At 36.9% G+C, this 18,570-nt stretch overlaps 1 protein-coding gene across 1 annotated transcript; it reads right to left on the bottom strand.

The window, feature by feature from the left end:
* Window positions 1-3,471: 3,471 nt before the first annotated feature.
* LOC131160851 (agamous-like MADS-box protein MADS1) lies at window positions 3,472-5,132 on the bottom strand. Its single transcript, XM_058116731.1, has 2 exons — window positions 5,039-5,132; window positions 3,472-4,668 (listed from the first exon to the last, which is right to left on the bottom strand). Exon 2 carries the CDS (start codon window positions 4,651-4,653, stop codon window positions 3,472-3,474), a length of 1,182 nt encoding a protein of 393 aa, XP_057972714.1. The 5' UTR covers window positions 4,654-4,668; window positions 5,039-5,132.
* Between the last annotated feature and the right edge of the window lie 13,438 nt (window positions 5,133-18,570).

Here is an 18,570-nt window from a genome sequence, read left to right as displayed (position 1 = left end):
GGGGGTGCTTGTAGAGTGCTTAGTTAATTAATTATCTATTTAAGTAACTAATAATTATCATTCCTATTTACATATGCACTCCAAAATCAAATCTCTTTAAAAATAATGTTTTCTTTATTTTTACTTTTTTTTTTTTGGTAAAATAAAAACAAAGTGGTGACTCTAAAACAAAATAGGCGAGTTAATAAACCAGTTGATCAATTTTAAGTTACATGAAAAGTAAAGCGTCACTAATACTTTCGTACTAAAAATCAGTTTTTTTGTAATGACTATTGCTTATCAATAAGAAATTATTAGTTGTACAGGGTGTATAAACTGAACTAATCGTCCATCACATGAGGAAGATCCCTTGTTTGGTATTAAACTTTCTAATGGTAAGCTAATTTTTATATAGGTGCTCACTTTTTTATTGACTTAATATACCACTGAATTAGTAAACCTGAAGCACCTAATATTTTCTCTTTTATTTCTTTCTTTTCTTACCTCTTCTAGTCACCTCTCTCCTATAATTTCTACACTATGATTCTCCTTATTTATGCCCCTATCTTGAAAGGATCGATTTCCTTTATTTGGTAAGATAGCTTGCACCTTTGAGGGGATTGGATGAGTTCCTGCACCTCTCTTACTTATCGTCCCTCAAATTTCTCGAAAAGTCCCCTTTTTTATTTTCATAATTAGTCATCCAATGGTTATTGTGATGCTAAATGAAGTGTTCAACCCATTAAAGGTCAATTCTAACATATGGCGTTGGAGCATCTTCTGTGAACCCTAGCCGCCGTCATGACGAGGGAAGACGATGACGGAGTTTTTATGAAAGCCTAGTCGCTGCGATGTTTTCTCCATTTTCTTCGGCTTCTCTTGCACGCATTGGAGCGCCCTGGTGTTCTGTCATCCCAGACGGCATTTGGGGGTCCTTCTCTGACTCTTTTTCTGCAGCTCTGCCTCTGGACTTCGGCGAGGCGCCCTTCGTCGGTGCTGTTGGAGACCAGTAGTGGAGTTGGGATTGACTCTCGCGTAGTTCCAAGGGAAAGGAGAGTGCCACCATCTCCGCTGCTTCGAAAAACTTGTCTGCCTCAGTGTGCCACCATCTCCACCGTAGATCTCAGGTGTTGCAGTGGCAGCAGTTCTTGTCGGAGAGCAGCAGCGGCTTCATCTCCGGCGTTAGTTGTGAGTTGGGCTACGAGAATTTGAGATGGTGACAACGGCGAAGTGGTGACGGCGAACCTGCATCGGCGACATAGACATAAGACGTAGGTCTACTGCATGTTTGGTTTTTTATTGATTATTTTTATTTTGCTTTTTGGTATTCAATATGGAAAACAAGTAGCTGATAGACATGACCGCGCTGTTTATGGTACCTGTTGCCGAAGGGTTGAGGGGAGGTGCCGACGCTAGTTTGCGGGTTACAGGGAGTGATTTGGGGGATAATAAGGTCGAAAAGGGGGAAGGTTTCGCTGGGGGAAAATCGTTTACGGAAGCCTTGAAGAGGCCAATTCCATCTTCAAAATTCAAAATTCAGTTGAGGAAACCAGAACTAATTAATGAGGAATTAGGTTTTATTTTCTTGAATGTGGAGATGGAAAAGGCTGCTGAGAATTTGAAGTTTGCATTGGTATTTAAATTTCTTTCTGCAATGCCATCTATCGATCTCTTTCGGAGGAATATTATCCAATCCTAGAGTCTCTTTGAAGTCGCAATGATAAGTTTTATGGACAACTATCATGTTCTGTTGCATTTGGTAAACGAAAAGGATTACATTCATGCATGGGCACAAGAAGGAAGATGGGTGGTAGGGTGCCAATTTTGGCTTTTTAACTGGTTCGTGAATTTTGATGTAAACAAGGAGTCATCAAACGCACCTCAGTGGATTTTCCTATCAGGTTTGTCTTTACATTTATATAGAATAGACTGTTTGTAGAGTTTGACCACTAGATTTGGTAGATTCCCATCCTCAACTCTATCCTTATCTTGTAAGTACAACGTTTGAACAAATAGAGAACAATCTCATTGTTCACTACTTATTTTTTAGCACTTTTTTTTTAGTAAGTTGCTAATACAAAAATAGAGAGGCGATGTAAATGAATTTTCAGTACTTCATAATATTTTCTTAAATTTTATTAAATTAATTTTGTTTTGTGAATTTCTGCTACTTATAGTTTCCAACATTTTTTTAATGGTAAGAACCTTTAAGTTTCACATGTTGGAACTCATACTAAAGTTCTCAAGTAATAACTATGTATTCGCTTTGAAGATCCATTTCTATTTAACAATTTAACCAAACCGTAGATTTATAATTTTTATGGAATTTTAATACAAATCTAAGTTATAATTTATGGAATTTTAATAAAAATCTAAGTATTTGGAATCCTAAGTGAATTCTAAATCCATGCATCCAAACACTACTTGAGTGATCTCGCAAGCATTACTTTGACAATATACTTTATATTTTACTATAGACAATGTTTATTCATAAGATATTTGCCTTGATTATTTCCCTTTATTTTAAAATTATGCAATATGAATGTATAAATATTTTTGATTGACAAATGGTTGCAGGAAGAATTATTTGCGAATCAGAAAGCTGCAAATAATTAGAAAATATTTGTTGGAGAAACTATAAGAAATGAGACCAACAATTATTTGCAAACAACAACTTTTTCAACATAAGGGAATGTTGAAAATAAATTTTTTATATAAACAATACCAACAAAAAATGTTGAAAATAATATGTACTTTTTAAGTGGTTAAAAAAAATGTCAATTTAGCTTCTTTAGATAATTTTGAGTCCCATATCTCTTGAAAATAAGTAATTTTGACACTAGTGATAGTTGTGAAACTTCTTACTAATATGTAAAATTCATCAACACAAAGTGATCATTTGTAGGCAATTTTTGAGACACTTTTTTTTCCTAGATTTTTCAACTATCAATTTAATCATAAAAAATATAACATTTGACAACTTTTAATTTAAGATCTTTTTATAAAATGGTCTGTTAAAAATATATTATTGAATTTTTGTTGAAAATATTGGATTAGAAGCTTAAAAGGACCAAAAAAAATAAGAATATAAAATAATTGAGGAATTGTCTCGTTTTTATAGTTTTAATTTAGTGATCCTACATTGAATCAAAAATGACAAAATGAAATAAAATAACTACGTGCTAATATTGTGTAGCACTTGATTCTAGTTCAAAGTATATCTTAATGAAATTAAGGGTTAGTTAAATAAATCAAAAATATAATAACTAAAGTCATCCAAGTTTGAACTTCATCTCTTTTGCTGTAACATATCTTTTGGTCTAACATACTTTTAAAATTTAAATAAATTAAAAACAAGAGGGATGCCGATTAAAATTAAATTTAAAATGATACAACATTGACTTGTTGATATAGATGAAGCACCAAGTTCCAAAAAAATAAAAAGCTAAAACTAATTATAAAAATTTTAAAAAAATCCCACAAAAAAATTAACTATTCCATTGGAACCCCCCATTGATGAGTTGAAGAAAAGCTCGTCTGCGAGGAGACCCCCAGCGCCCCCAACTGATGATGAGAAGGAGCATAGGGTGGTGGCTGCGAGTGCGAGGACACCCCCACCCCCAACTGATGATGAGAAGCAGCTGCATGCGGCACTGTCTGTGAGTGCTGCCAAGGCGACACCCCCAACCCCAACGACGTCATTGCCGGAGACTGCGCTGCGTAAGGCAGCATCGGCTGCACGCTGCCCGCTCCATAGTAGTGCATCGACGGGACCGCTGACGACAGCGTTGAACTACTACTACTGCCGATGTTAAGTACCATGTTCTCTCCTATGAGCATCCCGGCTGCTGTCGGATCGTAATAATTGTAATACTGCCCGTCGCCGCAATCCGCCGTCAACTGATCAACGTTACCGTAGTAACCGACATCGTTCATCATCATCCGCCCCATCGCCGAAGGATTTACAATGCTACTCATATGATCAAACGTCGGATGATGATGGTGCAGAAGCATCTGATGGTGTTGAAGAGGCAGTAGTAATTGATCGGAGTTGCAATACTGGGCCATTAGGACCGGGTCAACCGTCGGAAGAGGAACGATTCTCTGGTGATCGTCGTTATGAGTAGTGGTAGCAGCAGCAGTAAGAATAGCAGGTTCTAGCGACGACGCTGATTCCTGCTGCTGAAGGTTCGTGTTCCTACTCGACGTGGCACCGATTGCCTTCAAGAACTCAACTCTTCTCCTCACGTCTTCAAGCTTGTTCCCCAAGAAAAAGCCGAGTTGACTCAGTTCAGCCAGGGCGATTTTCCGGCGCACTTTGGCCAGCTGTTCGTCAACCTTCTTCTTTCGTTCCTTGTAGAAGTCGGTGAGGTTGGAGGTCCGGCGGCCCCGCTCTTCCTTTGTATGGGCTTTGAAGTCCATGATCACTTTCCGGACATCGTCGGCGTTCTCCGGCCATATCTCCGGCTCCACCGGCTGCGGCGGGTTCTCCTCGTGCTGCATCTTTTTGTGTTTGGGTGCTCTACCGCCGTATATTATCATGCAGCCTTCGACGCCGCATAGGGTTGTGAACTCGCTTAATTTCTTCATCAGCCCTTTTCTCCTCTTTTGAAAGGTCACGTTCCGAGATTTCTCCTTGGGTATCAGCTTTAGGTTCAGTTTTGCACACCCCATCTTCTTGTCACCGATCTGACCCACGCCGTTAATTTGGGAGCCAGCGTGAATTTAGTTGTATTATATAGAGAATCAGAGAACAATCATAACAAATTTGAACTTCTTTTCATGATTAATATGGAATCAAACATAGAACACAGCAATTCTGATTGAAGCGACCGACAATACGCAATAAAAAATATTAACAATCATACAAGAAACCCATTAAATAGAACACAGGACAAATTCTGTAGAAATATTTAAGAAGAGAGTTCAAGACTTCAAGAAAAAGCAAGATAACAGGAAGTACAAAACTCCCAACACCAACGAAGTAAGCAAAAGAGAGAACAAAAAACAAGAAACAGAGAAAAACATTACAATGCAAACGACAATGAACAGAGAGTACCCCGCCACGCTTACGATAGCTTGAGAGCGTCCGTCACTGCAAAAAGGGCGTAGAGAGGAGCTTCGTGGAGAGAGAGTGGGAGGAGGGAGAGTCGGCTGCACGATAAAGGGATTCTCGCTTTTAGGTCAGGCTTTTAGTGCTAATTTTGTGTGTGTGTGTGTGTGTGTGTGTGTGTGAGAGAGAGAGAGAGAGACAGAGAGAGAGAGAGAGAGAGAGTAGCGAGGGAGTGAGAGTTTCGTTCCGATTTTAATTTTATTTTAATTAAAATTATTTGACAAATAAAACTTTATTTCTCAAATTGATTTGTCTCGTAAAACGCTCATGTTCCATCCAAGTGGCAAGAGGCCTTGTGATTAGAGTTTTTTCCTATTTTATTATAAAAAATAAATAAAATATTAAATAATATTCTGAATGGGAAAAATTTTTTCAAACTAATACTTACGTAATCTCACAGCTTAATGTTGCGAGATTTAAATTGATGACTCGTTAGGAAATTGACGCGTGGCATGATGGCGAGCAAATCTCGCAGTTTGGAGCTGCGAGATTTAAAGAGAACAGCCAACGAAAAAGAGACACGTGACAGGGGAGGGATCAAATCTCGCAGCTCCAAGCTGCGAGAATTAAAGGTAGCGGTAGCGGGGCTCTGGAGGTAGAAACAAGGGACACCTATTATTATAATAATAGAAAGGAAATTGAAGTAGAATAAAAATAATGAGAATCTTTATGTTTTCATTGTACAACAGCAACTAATAAATAAGATTGACCGAGTTTGGCAGCGCAGCAAATAAGACAACTCGCCTTACTGTAAGATCCCATTGAATTGAATTTATTTACCAGAGAAGAGAAAACTCAGTTTTGTTTATCTTCTCCCTAGGTCTAACGAATCGTTTCAGAGATTTTTTAATGACACTCTTGCAGGCTAATAAATAGATTATGGTTCATGGCACAAGGGCCTTTTACCAATTTATTCTACTAAATGCTCTTCTTGCATATAAAGGTCAAAGATTATTGGATTGGACTCTGTACTTACATTATATTTTAGACAATTAATTAAAATTTAAAATTATAAATCATCATAATTTTACAAACAGTGACTTTGCATTATCCTAACTTTCCCAGAAAATAAAAATGTTAATTCATGAAAAAAAATATCAAATTAGATTTAATAATTTATTAAAAAATCTCAAAATAATAATAATTTACTCATATAAAAGTGTGTTATTCCATCAAATTATATGGGATAAAATAAAAATAAATGTTCTCGCAATGATTTATGACAAGCTCAATTAATAGTGGGTGTGAAGTGACTGATGGGCCACAGAGCAGGGCATTTATCAGCCATCATTAATATTAGAAGTGAGATTTTTTTAACTTCATGAGAATTTATGATAAATAGGTTATGAGGTTATGTTTTTATGCCAAAAAAGTAAAAAACTGCTTCTTAGTTCTCTGGGTCCAACTACAGATTCCATGCTTCATATGTCAATTCAATGGGATCTTACAGCAAGGTTCAGGCTTCGGTGCGTCTCTTAGCGAGTCGTCTTATTTGCTGCGCTGTCAGACTCGGTCACTCTTATTTATTAGCTGCTGTTGTACAATGAACACACACAGGGTGGTGACACGTGACAGTGAGTAAATCTCGCAGGTTAGTCCTACGAGATTTACGACTATAATTACTCTCCTTTTTTACAAATTTAAATTTCCTTTTAATAAATTTAATCATAACTTTCCGTTATAAATATAATTTAAAGTTAAATTTACTTTTTTACAAATTTTAAATATATAATTTTTTAAAAAAGATTTACATAAAAGAAATTATTGATTATAAATAAGTATTTTTGACATAAAAATTTGGATAAAATCCAAAAAAAAATTTCAAAATATGATTCTAACCCCTGAAATTACAAAAAAATATTAAAAAATTTCTTATAATTTAATTTTATTGACGAAGTGAATAATTTGTTAGTTAACTATTAAATGCATGTGGAATAACAAAATTTGTTCTTAATAAAATGATATTTTAAAATGACATTAATTTAGTAAATAAAAAAATATATAGATTAATATAATGATTAAAGTCAAATAAGTGGATTAGAGACCGAACAAAAATTTCGAATTGACTGCTTTGATGCTTTGGGCCAACTAATTATATAAGTAGGACAAAATAATTTGTATTATTTCAAAATTTTATAAAAATATAATTGGAAAAAATAAATTTCTCAATAAGTTATAAAAATGTCTAGTAATTATAATGCTACAAAATGTTTATTGGATGTAATATTTAAAATTAACAATTAAACATTTTGCAAGACAAATTTAAATTTGTAAAAAGGGAAAGTTATAATTAAATTTAAATTATAACTTAAAAAAATTAAATTAAATTAAATTTTAAATTTATAAGGGAAAGTTATATTTTAACAATTAAACAATTGTTATATTTTAAATTTAAGTTTTATAAAATTTATAAACCTAAATTTTATATTTTAAATTATAATTAAATATAATTATAATTAAATTTAAATAAAACACAATGTTAATTTTAACTGAGAAATGATTAAAATTATACGAAAATTATCTTAGGATACTATCATATGGGTAGGTAGATTATTCTTATTTAATTTATTATTTTGAGATAAGGTATAAAATTGTTTTTAATACACAAGTAATCTTACTTTGACTGCCCACGACACTAAATACACCGTGAAAAGTAAAATCCATTAACCAAATACCATACAAATTTTAGCGATACGAATTTTGCAGTAAAAGATAATTCAATTTAAGGAATTAACTTAACTAGACATGCAAATTTTAGCGATACGAATTATGTGTCATTTTTTATATTTTGCAGTATTGAATTCTTTAGAGATACGAATTATTAAATGATATATACAAAAGAATAAAAAAAATAAGCAATTATATACAAATGAAATCAAAACAATCATTGATATACATACAAATAAAATGTAATGAAAATAATGCTAAACTACTCCGTGCCGCAGCGAGGTCTTCTCCGGGGTCGTGGTGGCTGCCGTCTGCGTCTACCCTCTCCCTGCTGCATCATTAGGTGTCCTGTCCCGTCGTGCTGGATGTGGATCCTCTCCCCCAAGAGGTGCTGCATAATCATCATCAGCCATGCGAAGCGCACGCGGTGAGAAATGATACGATGTCTCGGGACGAGAATGAGGCGGCATAGGGGGTGCATCGACCTCCACCCCATCGAAAAGATCGTCCAATAAAAATGACATCGATGGGGTAGCAGCAGAGTCAGATGGGGCATCAGTCGGTCTGCTCGACGGTTCGGCAATATCAGCTGCAGTGGAAGGCGCATAAGGTGCTGACGGGCCGAACAAGTACTCGGCCTGTACAACTGGTGGGGAGGACATGGGAGTCTCGGGAGGACATGGAAGTCCCTGTACGACTAGAGGAGGCATGTCGTCCTCCTCGTACTGGAGCTGGTCAACCTCCTTGTGCTAGTGCATCGGGTCGACCTCCTCGTTCTGGGATCCGTCGACCGTCCTTGTGGATGAGGTCCAGTGCAGCACTCATCAATCGGTGGATCGCAGGATCCAACGAGATCTAGTCTGCCTCAATGACTATGTCAGCCTGCAGGATATGAACATATATTATTAACGTGTCATCTTGTCGGAACGTATATATCATAAATTGAGTTGTGGCATTAGTCTTCTTACGAGGCTCAAATATACAGCTACGGTCCTGTCGACGAAGCGGCGTGTGATAGACCTATACCAAGTGAAGTATGGGTCATCTAGACGCATCGAAACGTGCTCCGCCACTCCTCGTATGATGTAGTCTTGTCGATGCTCCCACGCAATGACTAATATCGCGTGCATACTCAACCAGTCTGTGACCCCTCGACCGCACCCATCCATGCCGTGGAGATCGTCCCCAACAATATCTACCCCCGAAGTCATAAATGGGACGGGAATGACCCGTCGAAACCCAAACTGTCGCATGACTCGATCGGGGAGATACCACTCAATAATATGAAAGCATATGAGTGGCACTTGAGCTACCCACAGGTCCCTCCCATCTACAAAGGTAGGCGGCATGTCGGCTAAAATCTCTTCCGTGTAGGGCATCCATAAGAACTGCAGTTAGACAAAAAAAAAAAGATAAGCGGACTATACACAATTGAAAGAAAGAAAGAATATCATATGCTATACTTGAACTGATTTATACCTCATGCTCCCGGTGCATGTCCAACTCGAACCTTTACCAGGGCAATGTGTGAAGCACAACCATCGATGCCCTCAAGTCATCCCTCCATCTGTATAAGATGAAACGTAAGTTCCCAAATGCAAGACTACTACGTATTACGAATTAGTATTCGTAATAGTTATTGAGTGAATGAGAAGGGATAGATAATATTTGTACTAACTGGTATGCGAGTGGGAGAGGATCAACCGGACGACCGTCCTGACCCCTCTCAATCTGCAGGAAACCTCGCCGCGTAGGCGCGAATGAAGGAAATCTCTCCCAAGCCCAAACCTGGAGTAAACGAAGGGGGCCTGCAATCTGTGTCTTCGAGTGGTGCGCGGCCCGACACATCTCCCTGTACAACCATGCCAAAGTGGCGGACCCCCAACTGTACGAGTGACACGCTCCGAAGTCTTCAAGGAGTGGAAGGAACATCAGATGTGCATAACTGCCAGAAACATCAGAGAAGATCACCCCACAAATCAAATGCACCAAGTGGGCTTGTGCATGGCATGCTATCGTCTGAAAATCTGCATGTGCCGGGAGCTCACGAAACGCATCCCCCTCGAGGAACCGCATACGGATGTGTGCACCAACCAACTCGCTATCAGGCGGAACGACGCCTAACAAACGCTCGCACATAGTACGTAGGGCAAGTTGACCCTGACGGTCTGTAGGTCCCCCCACTGGTCCGGTAGTGCGACCAGTGACGGCTCGCTCATCAATCGGCAACCCGAACAAAACAGCTACGTCCTGTAATGTGACGGTGGCCTCGCCATAAGGTAGGTGGAAAGTGTGCGTCTCGGGTCTCCATCGCTCCACCAATGCTGTGACAAGATGCCAATCAAGCTGAATATGAGCAATCTGATAAATGCCATAAAACCCCGCATCGCGTATCAGCTAGACAATGCGGGGGTCTGCCTCTAACCAACGCTCTGCAAACTGCGTGCCCCCTCGGCAGAACAGGGGCTCCGCATGCGAGTCAGCCCACGCTCGGCTGGCCCTGTGATGATCGCCCATCGTCAAGACGCTCGGATCAGACGGCCCTAGATCAATCCTGGAAAATGCATCATTGCATCAAAATAGGTATATACGAAAAAAAAAAAAAAGGGTGTGAAAGAGTTTCAACTGCATACGACATCAATGCGGCGGTCCAGCTGCATCGGCCGAGTGGGTCCTTCTCGAACACCTTGTGCGATTATGTCCTTTTTGATGACATATACTGCACGTGCTCCTCTTCCTACCTTCCCTAGCATCCATCTCATTGTGCATACGGGAGCTCTTTGGACGACCTTTATGTCGAGCATACGCTGGATTTGCCTATATAGTCAGCAATGACAATGCTGGCCAGTACTCCTCGTGCAGAATCGGCTGAAAATCTGCCGCATATGTCGCATAATGTCGGAGTATATACACATACTAATAGAGACACAAACGTTAATGAAATTATTAATTAAAAAAACTAACCTTCCTCTAGATGCAGCAATGAACCCAAATAGTCGGAACGCAAATATGATACGAAACCAACTCAAAACATAAAATAAATCTCAGTAAGTTAAATAATATATTCACGTTTTTTTCTAAATAAAAAATAACATACCCCATCTTCGGCCCTTAAATAGCCTCGCCTCGCCTTCGCCCGAATGGTCACCTGCCACCTTGAACGGTAACCTGCCAACGGTCCTCTGCAAGCTGAGCTCGAACGGTCTGCAACCTTTTCTCCTCTGCGATATTGTCTTCTAAGAGAGCTCGGGAAGGATTTGAGCAGACGAAGCAAATCTCACAGGACTATCCTGCGAAATTTACCACGTGTCACCACGCGGATGGATTTCAGGCGCAAATCTCGCAGCTTAGTCTTGCAAGATTTTCGCCACGCGTCACGTTCCAGTTCGATGCCTCATTAAATCTCGCAGCCACGCGTCATGTTTCAGTTTGATGTCTCATTAAATCTCGCAGCCACGCGTCATGTTTCAGTTCGATGCCTCATTAAATCTCGTAGCTTGGAGCTGCGAGATTTCCTCAAGCGTTGCCACGCTTCACCTGCCTGCTCTTTCTCTCCTTGCCATGCGTCGAAGGCAGAGCGGCCATCAGTTTAAATCTCGCAGCATGAAGTTGCGAGATTATGTGAGCATTATTTTGGGAAAATTTTTCCCAATCAGAGTGTTATTTTATATTTTATTTCTTTTTTATAATAAAACGGGAAAAAACTCCTTGTGATTACTCTTTTCTGTTAATAATATTTTATTATATTATGAAATAAAATTTTTCATATTTTATTTAAATTAGAATGTAAAATATTATTAGGGGCATCAAACCGTTGGTGCTCTAACTTGTGTATTTACTTTAGAAATTGTTGATGAGTTAAAAAGGATATGCATGATCCTTAAAAATATAATAGGGATATATGAAAGTTTGCCTCTAGATTGAAAAATATAGCCCTAGGATTTCATCATCAGCCATTTATTAAATTTTTTTAAAAAAAATAATGTTCACTTTAGAAGTTTATTGGAGGTAGTGGGCATAAATACTTGCATCTTTCAACCTAATTCTTGTTGGTTGGAGTCTCAACATTCTACAACTATCCAATATTTGAAAGGAGAAAATAGCAAAATCTATTATTGGTGTTTATTGAAATTATGAATTTCTAGATTTATATTTGTCTATTTTTGGGTTTATTTTTACATTTCCTAATTTTTATATTTTTTAGGTATTTATTCTCTAATTTCATTCTTTATTTAATATTATGATTTTTCTATTTTTGGGCTTGTTTTTTGGTTTTATTTTTATTTTTATAATCTAGTTTTTCTATTTTTTGGCTTTCTGATTTATTAGTTTTATATTTTATTACAATATAAAAACTATATTGTAATTTTGTTTGGTATTAAGGAAGGAATGATATTATTTACTAATATTGTTGACATTAATTCTGAGTTTTTACAAAATACAACTATACAAGTGAAGAAATTGAAAATATAAGGAGAAAAGAATAATACTTATAAATGGCCTTTGTGGACGAGAGGAATGGCCGCCGGTGGAACAAGTTGGGTGTGTTGCTCGAGGCAGTGCAGCGTGCAGAGGTCGAGTGATGGCGGCGGAGTTGTGATGAGGGCAGCGAGTGATGGCCTTGACCTTGAGAGAGAGAGAGAGAAGATACAAGAATGGTGCGGCAATTGGATTACAGGCGCAATGACTGTAACTCGAAGAGGAAAAGGAAGGGACCACAGGAGAGGAGAAGCAGCCGCGTGAAAGCCTGAAAGGACTTAGGAGGAGTAGGGTTTTTTTTCGTGGGTGGGCGGGTTATAAAGGATCCAACCGACCCTCGTTTTGCCAGCTCTAGATGCGTTTTGTATAAATTTAAAAAAATTAGGAAATATTTTTTATTTTCTTATTTTAAGAATTTTAAATTTCAATACATGATAAAAAAAATTCTTTTTTTATTTTACTTTCCCTAGGAATTATTAAAATGCCAGCTTATTTTTTTACTATTTCAAGATTTGTATTAAAAATGTAGAAAATAAGGAATTTTTTTTGTTGCTAAAAAGGATTTTCATTTTTTATTTATTGATTTCCACATAAATACAAAATCACAATCTTAACTTTCAATTTCTAGCAATAAAATAAGAAATCATAAATGCAGCTATAAAATATTTAATATAATATAAATAGTTGTGGGAACTTTGTGGTGCGGACTGCCAAGCTAAATTTTAAAATTCAGGAGCCCGAAATTTTTTCAGCATGTGGGAACTCGGTGGTCGCGTTCTCAATGGTGGCCCTGCAGTTATGGCCACCGCTTCCATTGCTGTTGGCCTTCGCGGTATTGCTATTTTACATGCTTACTCAACATTCATCTCGCCTGTTATTTTATTCTCGTCATACAATATATACACATGCGCCAACATGCTCATTTTGTTTTGTTTGGACATCCTAATATTCAAAAAAACAAGCGAAATATTTATTCATAAGAGTAGATTAAAATTATAACAGATTAATTATGATTAATTTCACAATAATTATATTATTAACATAAAACAAATAAAAATATTAAATTTTTATAAATTTATATTTAAAATTTTAATTGATTAATTAATATTTTATTCTTAGTTTAATGTCGAGTTTTGATGTCAGAATCTATTTCAAGTTAATTTATTTATAATCATCATTTTGAGAAAAATATTGGCACATTTGTTCTATGTAGATTCTTCATATACCCCACCTACATTTGTAAGAATCCGAACCGTGATATATGGATTTATTGTGTAAAAGGGGGAGAAATGGAATTTGCACAGACTTCATCGACAAGGTCATAATTCGTCGATGAAGGTAGAAGGCTTCTCGTTGATGAAATTCAGAGGCTCGTCGACGAGAAGAAGCCGAGCGGCTCAGGAAAATTTGGAATATCTGGCTCGTCAATGAGGCTGCCGATTCGTCGATGAAGCTAATGAAAAATTCGTTGACGAGGACACCAATTCCTCGACGAATCCCCTTGGATCAAAGGCCTATAAAAGATATTTTTGCGTTGTTTTAGGGCTAAGCTTTCCCCAAACTCTCTCTTTCTCTCTAGAATTCGAAGCTCTCTCTCTCTCCTCGATTGCCTCACCGTTTGTCACCTGAATCGCAAATCCAAAGTTACTGCGAGAATCAGTGAAGGATTCTCTACGTTTCTAGCGGATCAGAATCTCGTTTCTGAGGATTTCGGGTTTCGGGTTAAAATCGAGGTAAGGCTCGATTTTCATTTCTAATTCAGTATATGTGTAGTAGTACGGATTGTAAGTATGTATTGTATTGTGGTTTATAGGTTTTGGAGTCTCGGTTCGTAGTTTTGAGGACCATAGAGTTCGTAGTTGGAATTCGGGTCAAGGTAAGGAGATTCTGTTTATATCAGTTTATTTTCGAAATCAGGATCGGTAAGCTTGTAAGCTACGATCGTATGTATGTTTTGGTAACTTATTTGGGGAAATCTATCGGATAAAAAAGCGGGATTTTCGGGTTATAGTTTTCGAGAAAATTGGAAATTTCAGGAATCATCTCTACTTTGTTTGGAAAACTATTGATTATGTTAAAACTATATTATTGAGGTGACCATAATCCATATTTGCATAAACTGTATACTTGAAATTGTAAACAATATGATTTTTCGTAAACCAAATAAGTGTGGTATGTAATATGTATTTGTTCCGGATATTTGTAAAACAGCTATGTGGCGGCTAATTACCGTACGCTAAAATGTATAGGAACATGAGTTCCAAAATGATTCCAAGGATTTGTAAAACAGCCATGTATCGGTTAACTACTGTGGGTAAGAGTGGATGGCTCTATGTCCAGGGTGTGAAATATCACCAGTATGTGACTGGTCACCGAAGGGTGTGTTCTACACCGTATGTAGCAATGTAATCACTGTGGGCCTAGGTCGTCGCAGCGTAGTTGTGCATGTAGCAATGTAATCGTGATGAGATTGGGTGACCTTGTGTAGTTGCGTATATGGCAATGTAATCACTGTGGGCTTGAGTCATCACTTCGTAGTTGCGTGTGTAGTAATGTAATCGCTATGAGACTAGGTGACTTTGTGTAGTTGCGTATGTAGCAATGTAATCACTATTGGGCCTGAGTCGTCGCATTGTAGTTGCGTATATAGCAATGTAATCAATGTGAGACTAGGTGATCTTGTGTAGCTGCGTATGGAGCAATGTAATCACTATTGTTGCAGCATAGTTGCATATGTAGCAATGTAATCGCTATGAGACAAGGTGACCTTGTGTAGTTGCAAACTAGTGTGACGACACTGACCGTATGTTTTGGGTATCGTATGTACTGGAATGGTTTTTGTGAAAATACTGGAACTGTATGGAACTGTAAGTATATGTATGAAACTGTATGGAAATGTTTTGAACTGTATCGTTTTTTATAGTATTATGAAGTATGCAAAATAACACTGGTATGCCACACACTGATATAACATGTTTTCTCCCTTACTGAGAGGTGTCTCACCCCGAATATATACAAATGTTTTTCAGGTCCTTCAGGTAGCTGAAACTAGCATCCTAACGTTCGAAAGCGGGGGGGTATTGTTTAGCTACTACTAGTGCCTGATAGGTACGAGTTTTGTAATCCGGGTTGTCATGATGGATTTTGTAAACGCTCGTAGTATGTATGGTATTCATAGGGATGTATATCCTTGTATGGTATAGACTCTGGTATGGTACCGCTTATGTATAGAAAAATCGTATTCCGCTGCGTATTTTTTATGAGTATGGACGTTTGTATATATGTATATAAGGCATCCGTTCACCCCACGGGGTCGGACCCTCTTTTTATGTTGTATCATGTATGTTTTAATTGATACAGAGACAGGTTAGGTTACTAAATTCACCCCCCGGGTCCCATTTCCGGGTTCGAGCCATGACAACATTCATATGAATGAATCATTTCACTTTTTTCTTTATATAAGTGTGCACCGCGGATTTTAAATTTTTTTTATTTTCTAAAGAATAATGAAGAGTTAAAAAGATAATGTGAAATTATATAAAATATATATATAATTTTTAAAATAAAATAATTTATTAAATTACATATATGTTCAATATTTATAAATATTAATATAATTATAACACTACAAAAAATAATTCTATTAATGACGGATCAAAACCGTCACTAATAATCAAAAATCAGTATTAGTGACGGTTTAAAATTGGTTGTCATATCTGCGGTTACCAATACCTATTAGTGACGGATTTATAAACCGTCACTAAAAGTTGAGTATTAGTGACAGTTTCATGTCATGACTATAAGCATACGACTGTCACTATAAAAGATACATGTTCTCTGTTCAGAATCGTCACTAAAGCACTAATGTCAATTTAATAACTGTCACTAATATGACGATATTAGTGACAGTAAACAAAACCGTCACCGGCATTACGATTTTAGTGACGAAATTCATAACCATCACTAATAATGTCATATTAGTAACGGATGTAAAACCGTTACTAATATTTGACCTTTAGTGACGAATTTGAACTGAGAAAATGTTAATTGTATAGTGACGATGTTTGACTTTTAGTGATGGTTTAGAAATCATCACTAATACTTCATTGAGGTATTATTAGTGACGGTTTCTTCAACCGTCACTAATACTTTTAAAATTTTAATTTTCTTTTGGAGAATTCCTGTTAGAACCTGTAATTACATTTTAGCATACATAATATTAAACTAGAAATACTTAAACATTCATAAATTATTAAAATTTAAAATACAAATTGTTCAAAAATCAAAACATACAAATATACAAATTCAAATTAAAAGATACAAATTAATTATGTTCATATAACAAGATATACAGGAAAAGTCAAAAGTTGAGCACATCCGACCCGACTGTAGTGCCTAGTATCCTCGTCGTGTTCTAACAGCCGCAAGCCCTACAAAATAATGATTATCTACAAAAAATTAGGTAGCATACAATATTTGAACATATATGTATATAGTATAATTAATAATGATTTGATAGCAAAATGATCGGACATTCGGACATAGTGTAAAAAAATTAAACAATTGTAACTAACTAAATTTGATCAGTTGGAATTCACCTCACTCGGGTCGGACCTCATATGCCCGAATTGTAAGCTAAGTGCTTAAAATGAACTAAGTATACTAAGTTTGTTTGTATTTTAAGTTTGCTTTTAAGTGGGGAAAAAGCTTCCGAGGAGAAGTTTTTGGGCACCATTAGATCTCGTACATCCAGGTCAATGTGACGGACATGTTGGGATTGACCATGCTCGGTTTGGACCTCGTATGCCCGAATTGGACACTTGGGTGGTTAAATTTAACTAAGTGTACTTAGTTTGCCTCTAAGCGCATAATTTTCAATTGACATGAAATTTTTACGCACCGTCAGCTCTGACATGTCCAAGTCAATGTGGCGGATGTGTCGAGACTAACCACACTCATTTTGGACCTCGCATGCGCGACTTGGATACTTGGGTGCTTAAACTGAACTAAGTTTACTATGTTTGTTGTATTCTAAGTTTGCTTTTAAGTAGGGAAAAAGCTCCCGGGGAGGAGTTTTTGGGCACCGTCAGATCCGGCACATCCATGTCAATGTGACAAATGTGTCGAGGTTGACCACACTTAGTTTGGACCTCGTATGCCCAATTTGGACACCAGGGTGCTTAAACTAAACTAAGTTTACTAAGTTTTTTGTATTATAAGTTTGCTTCTGTAGACACCCTATTTTTGCCCTAACCAAATAGAACAAGGGGTCCCCTCTTATTATTTTCATTATTATTATTATTACTTTACTATTATTATTTTTGATATATTATTATTATTATTATTATTATTATTATTATTATTATTATTATTATTTTCCTATATTATGATTAGTACTATCATTATTACTATTTATTATTACTATTACTATTATTATTATTATTATTATTATTATTATTATTGTTATTATTTATTTTATTATTATTATTATTACTTTTAGATATTATTTTATTATTATTATTTTACTATTATTATTGTTTTTAGTATTTTTTATCATTATTGCTATTATTTTTACCTTGCTATGATTATTTTTATTGTTATTCATTATTATTTATTACTAGTAGTAGCATTATTATTATAATTATTATTTTACTATTATTATTATTATTATTATTATTATTATTATATCATTCATACCCTATTAGTATTATACTTATATATATTATTACCATAAAGGTATATAAGAAAAAAGGAAACATAAAAATAAAAAAATAAAAAAGAGAAGAGGGTGAGAAGCTGGGGCCAGAAACCCTAGCCCTTTCATCCTTTGGTTTTGCCTATATAGGCACAGGCTACACACGGGGAAGGCAGGCGCAGAGCACAGCCAAAAAAAAAAAAAAAACTCTGTTTTGCTTCTCTCTAGTTCACACGCACGGCAGCAGCGGCAACTCTAGCCGCTGCTTTTCAACTTCTTCATTTTCTTCTTCTTCTTCAACTTCTTCTTCTTCTCCCTTTGCTCTGCTGCCAGCCACACCTTTCTACCACACACCATCTCCTCCGTTCCCACAGATCTGCAGCATCGCCAGACGAATCCCAGCATAGCCACCACAGAAGTCGTGCCCTGCTGCTCTTCCTGTCTTCATCTTCCAGCAGCCTCCGGCCAACCACCAGAGAACTCCTAGCACCATCATCACAGCGGCCGAACCTGCTGCAATCATCAAGATTCACCCGAGCCCGAGGCCAGCCAGCCTACCAGCAGCTATCTGAGCAGCTCCCTCTGCAGCCCGAGCGCTCTCCAGCCATGCCAGCACTACTGTGAGCAGAGCACAACC

Source organism: Malania oleifera, chromosome 7 (genome assembly GCF_029873635.1).
Source record: "Malania oleifera isolate guangnan ecotype guangnan chromosome 7, ASM2987363v1, whole genome shotgun sequence".
NCBI classification, from domain to species: domain Eukaryota; kingdom Viridiplantae; phylum Streptophyta; class Magnoliopsida; order Santalales; family Ximeniaceae; genus Malania; species Malania oleifera.
The sequence above is the reverse complement of the archived record's forward strand: the minus strand, read 5'-3'. Positions and strand labels throughout refer to the sequence as shown.

What these genes read in the sequence shown, in the direction of transcription:
- LOC131160851 (XM_058116731.1), bottom strand. Translation starts at nt 4,653, where the DNA reads ATGGGGTGTGCAAAACTGAACCTAAAGCTGATACCCAAGGAGAAATCT.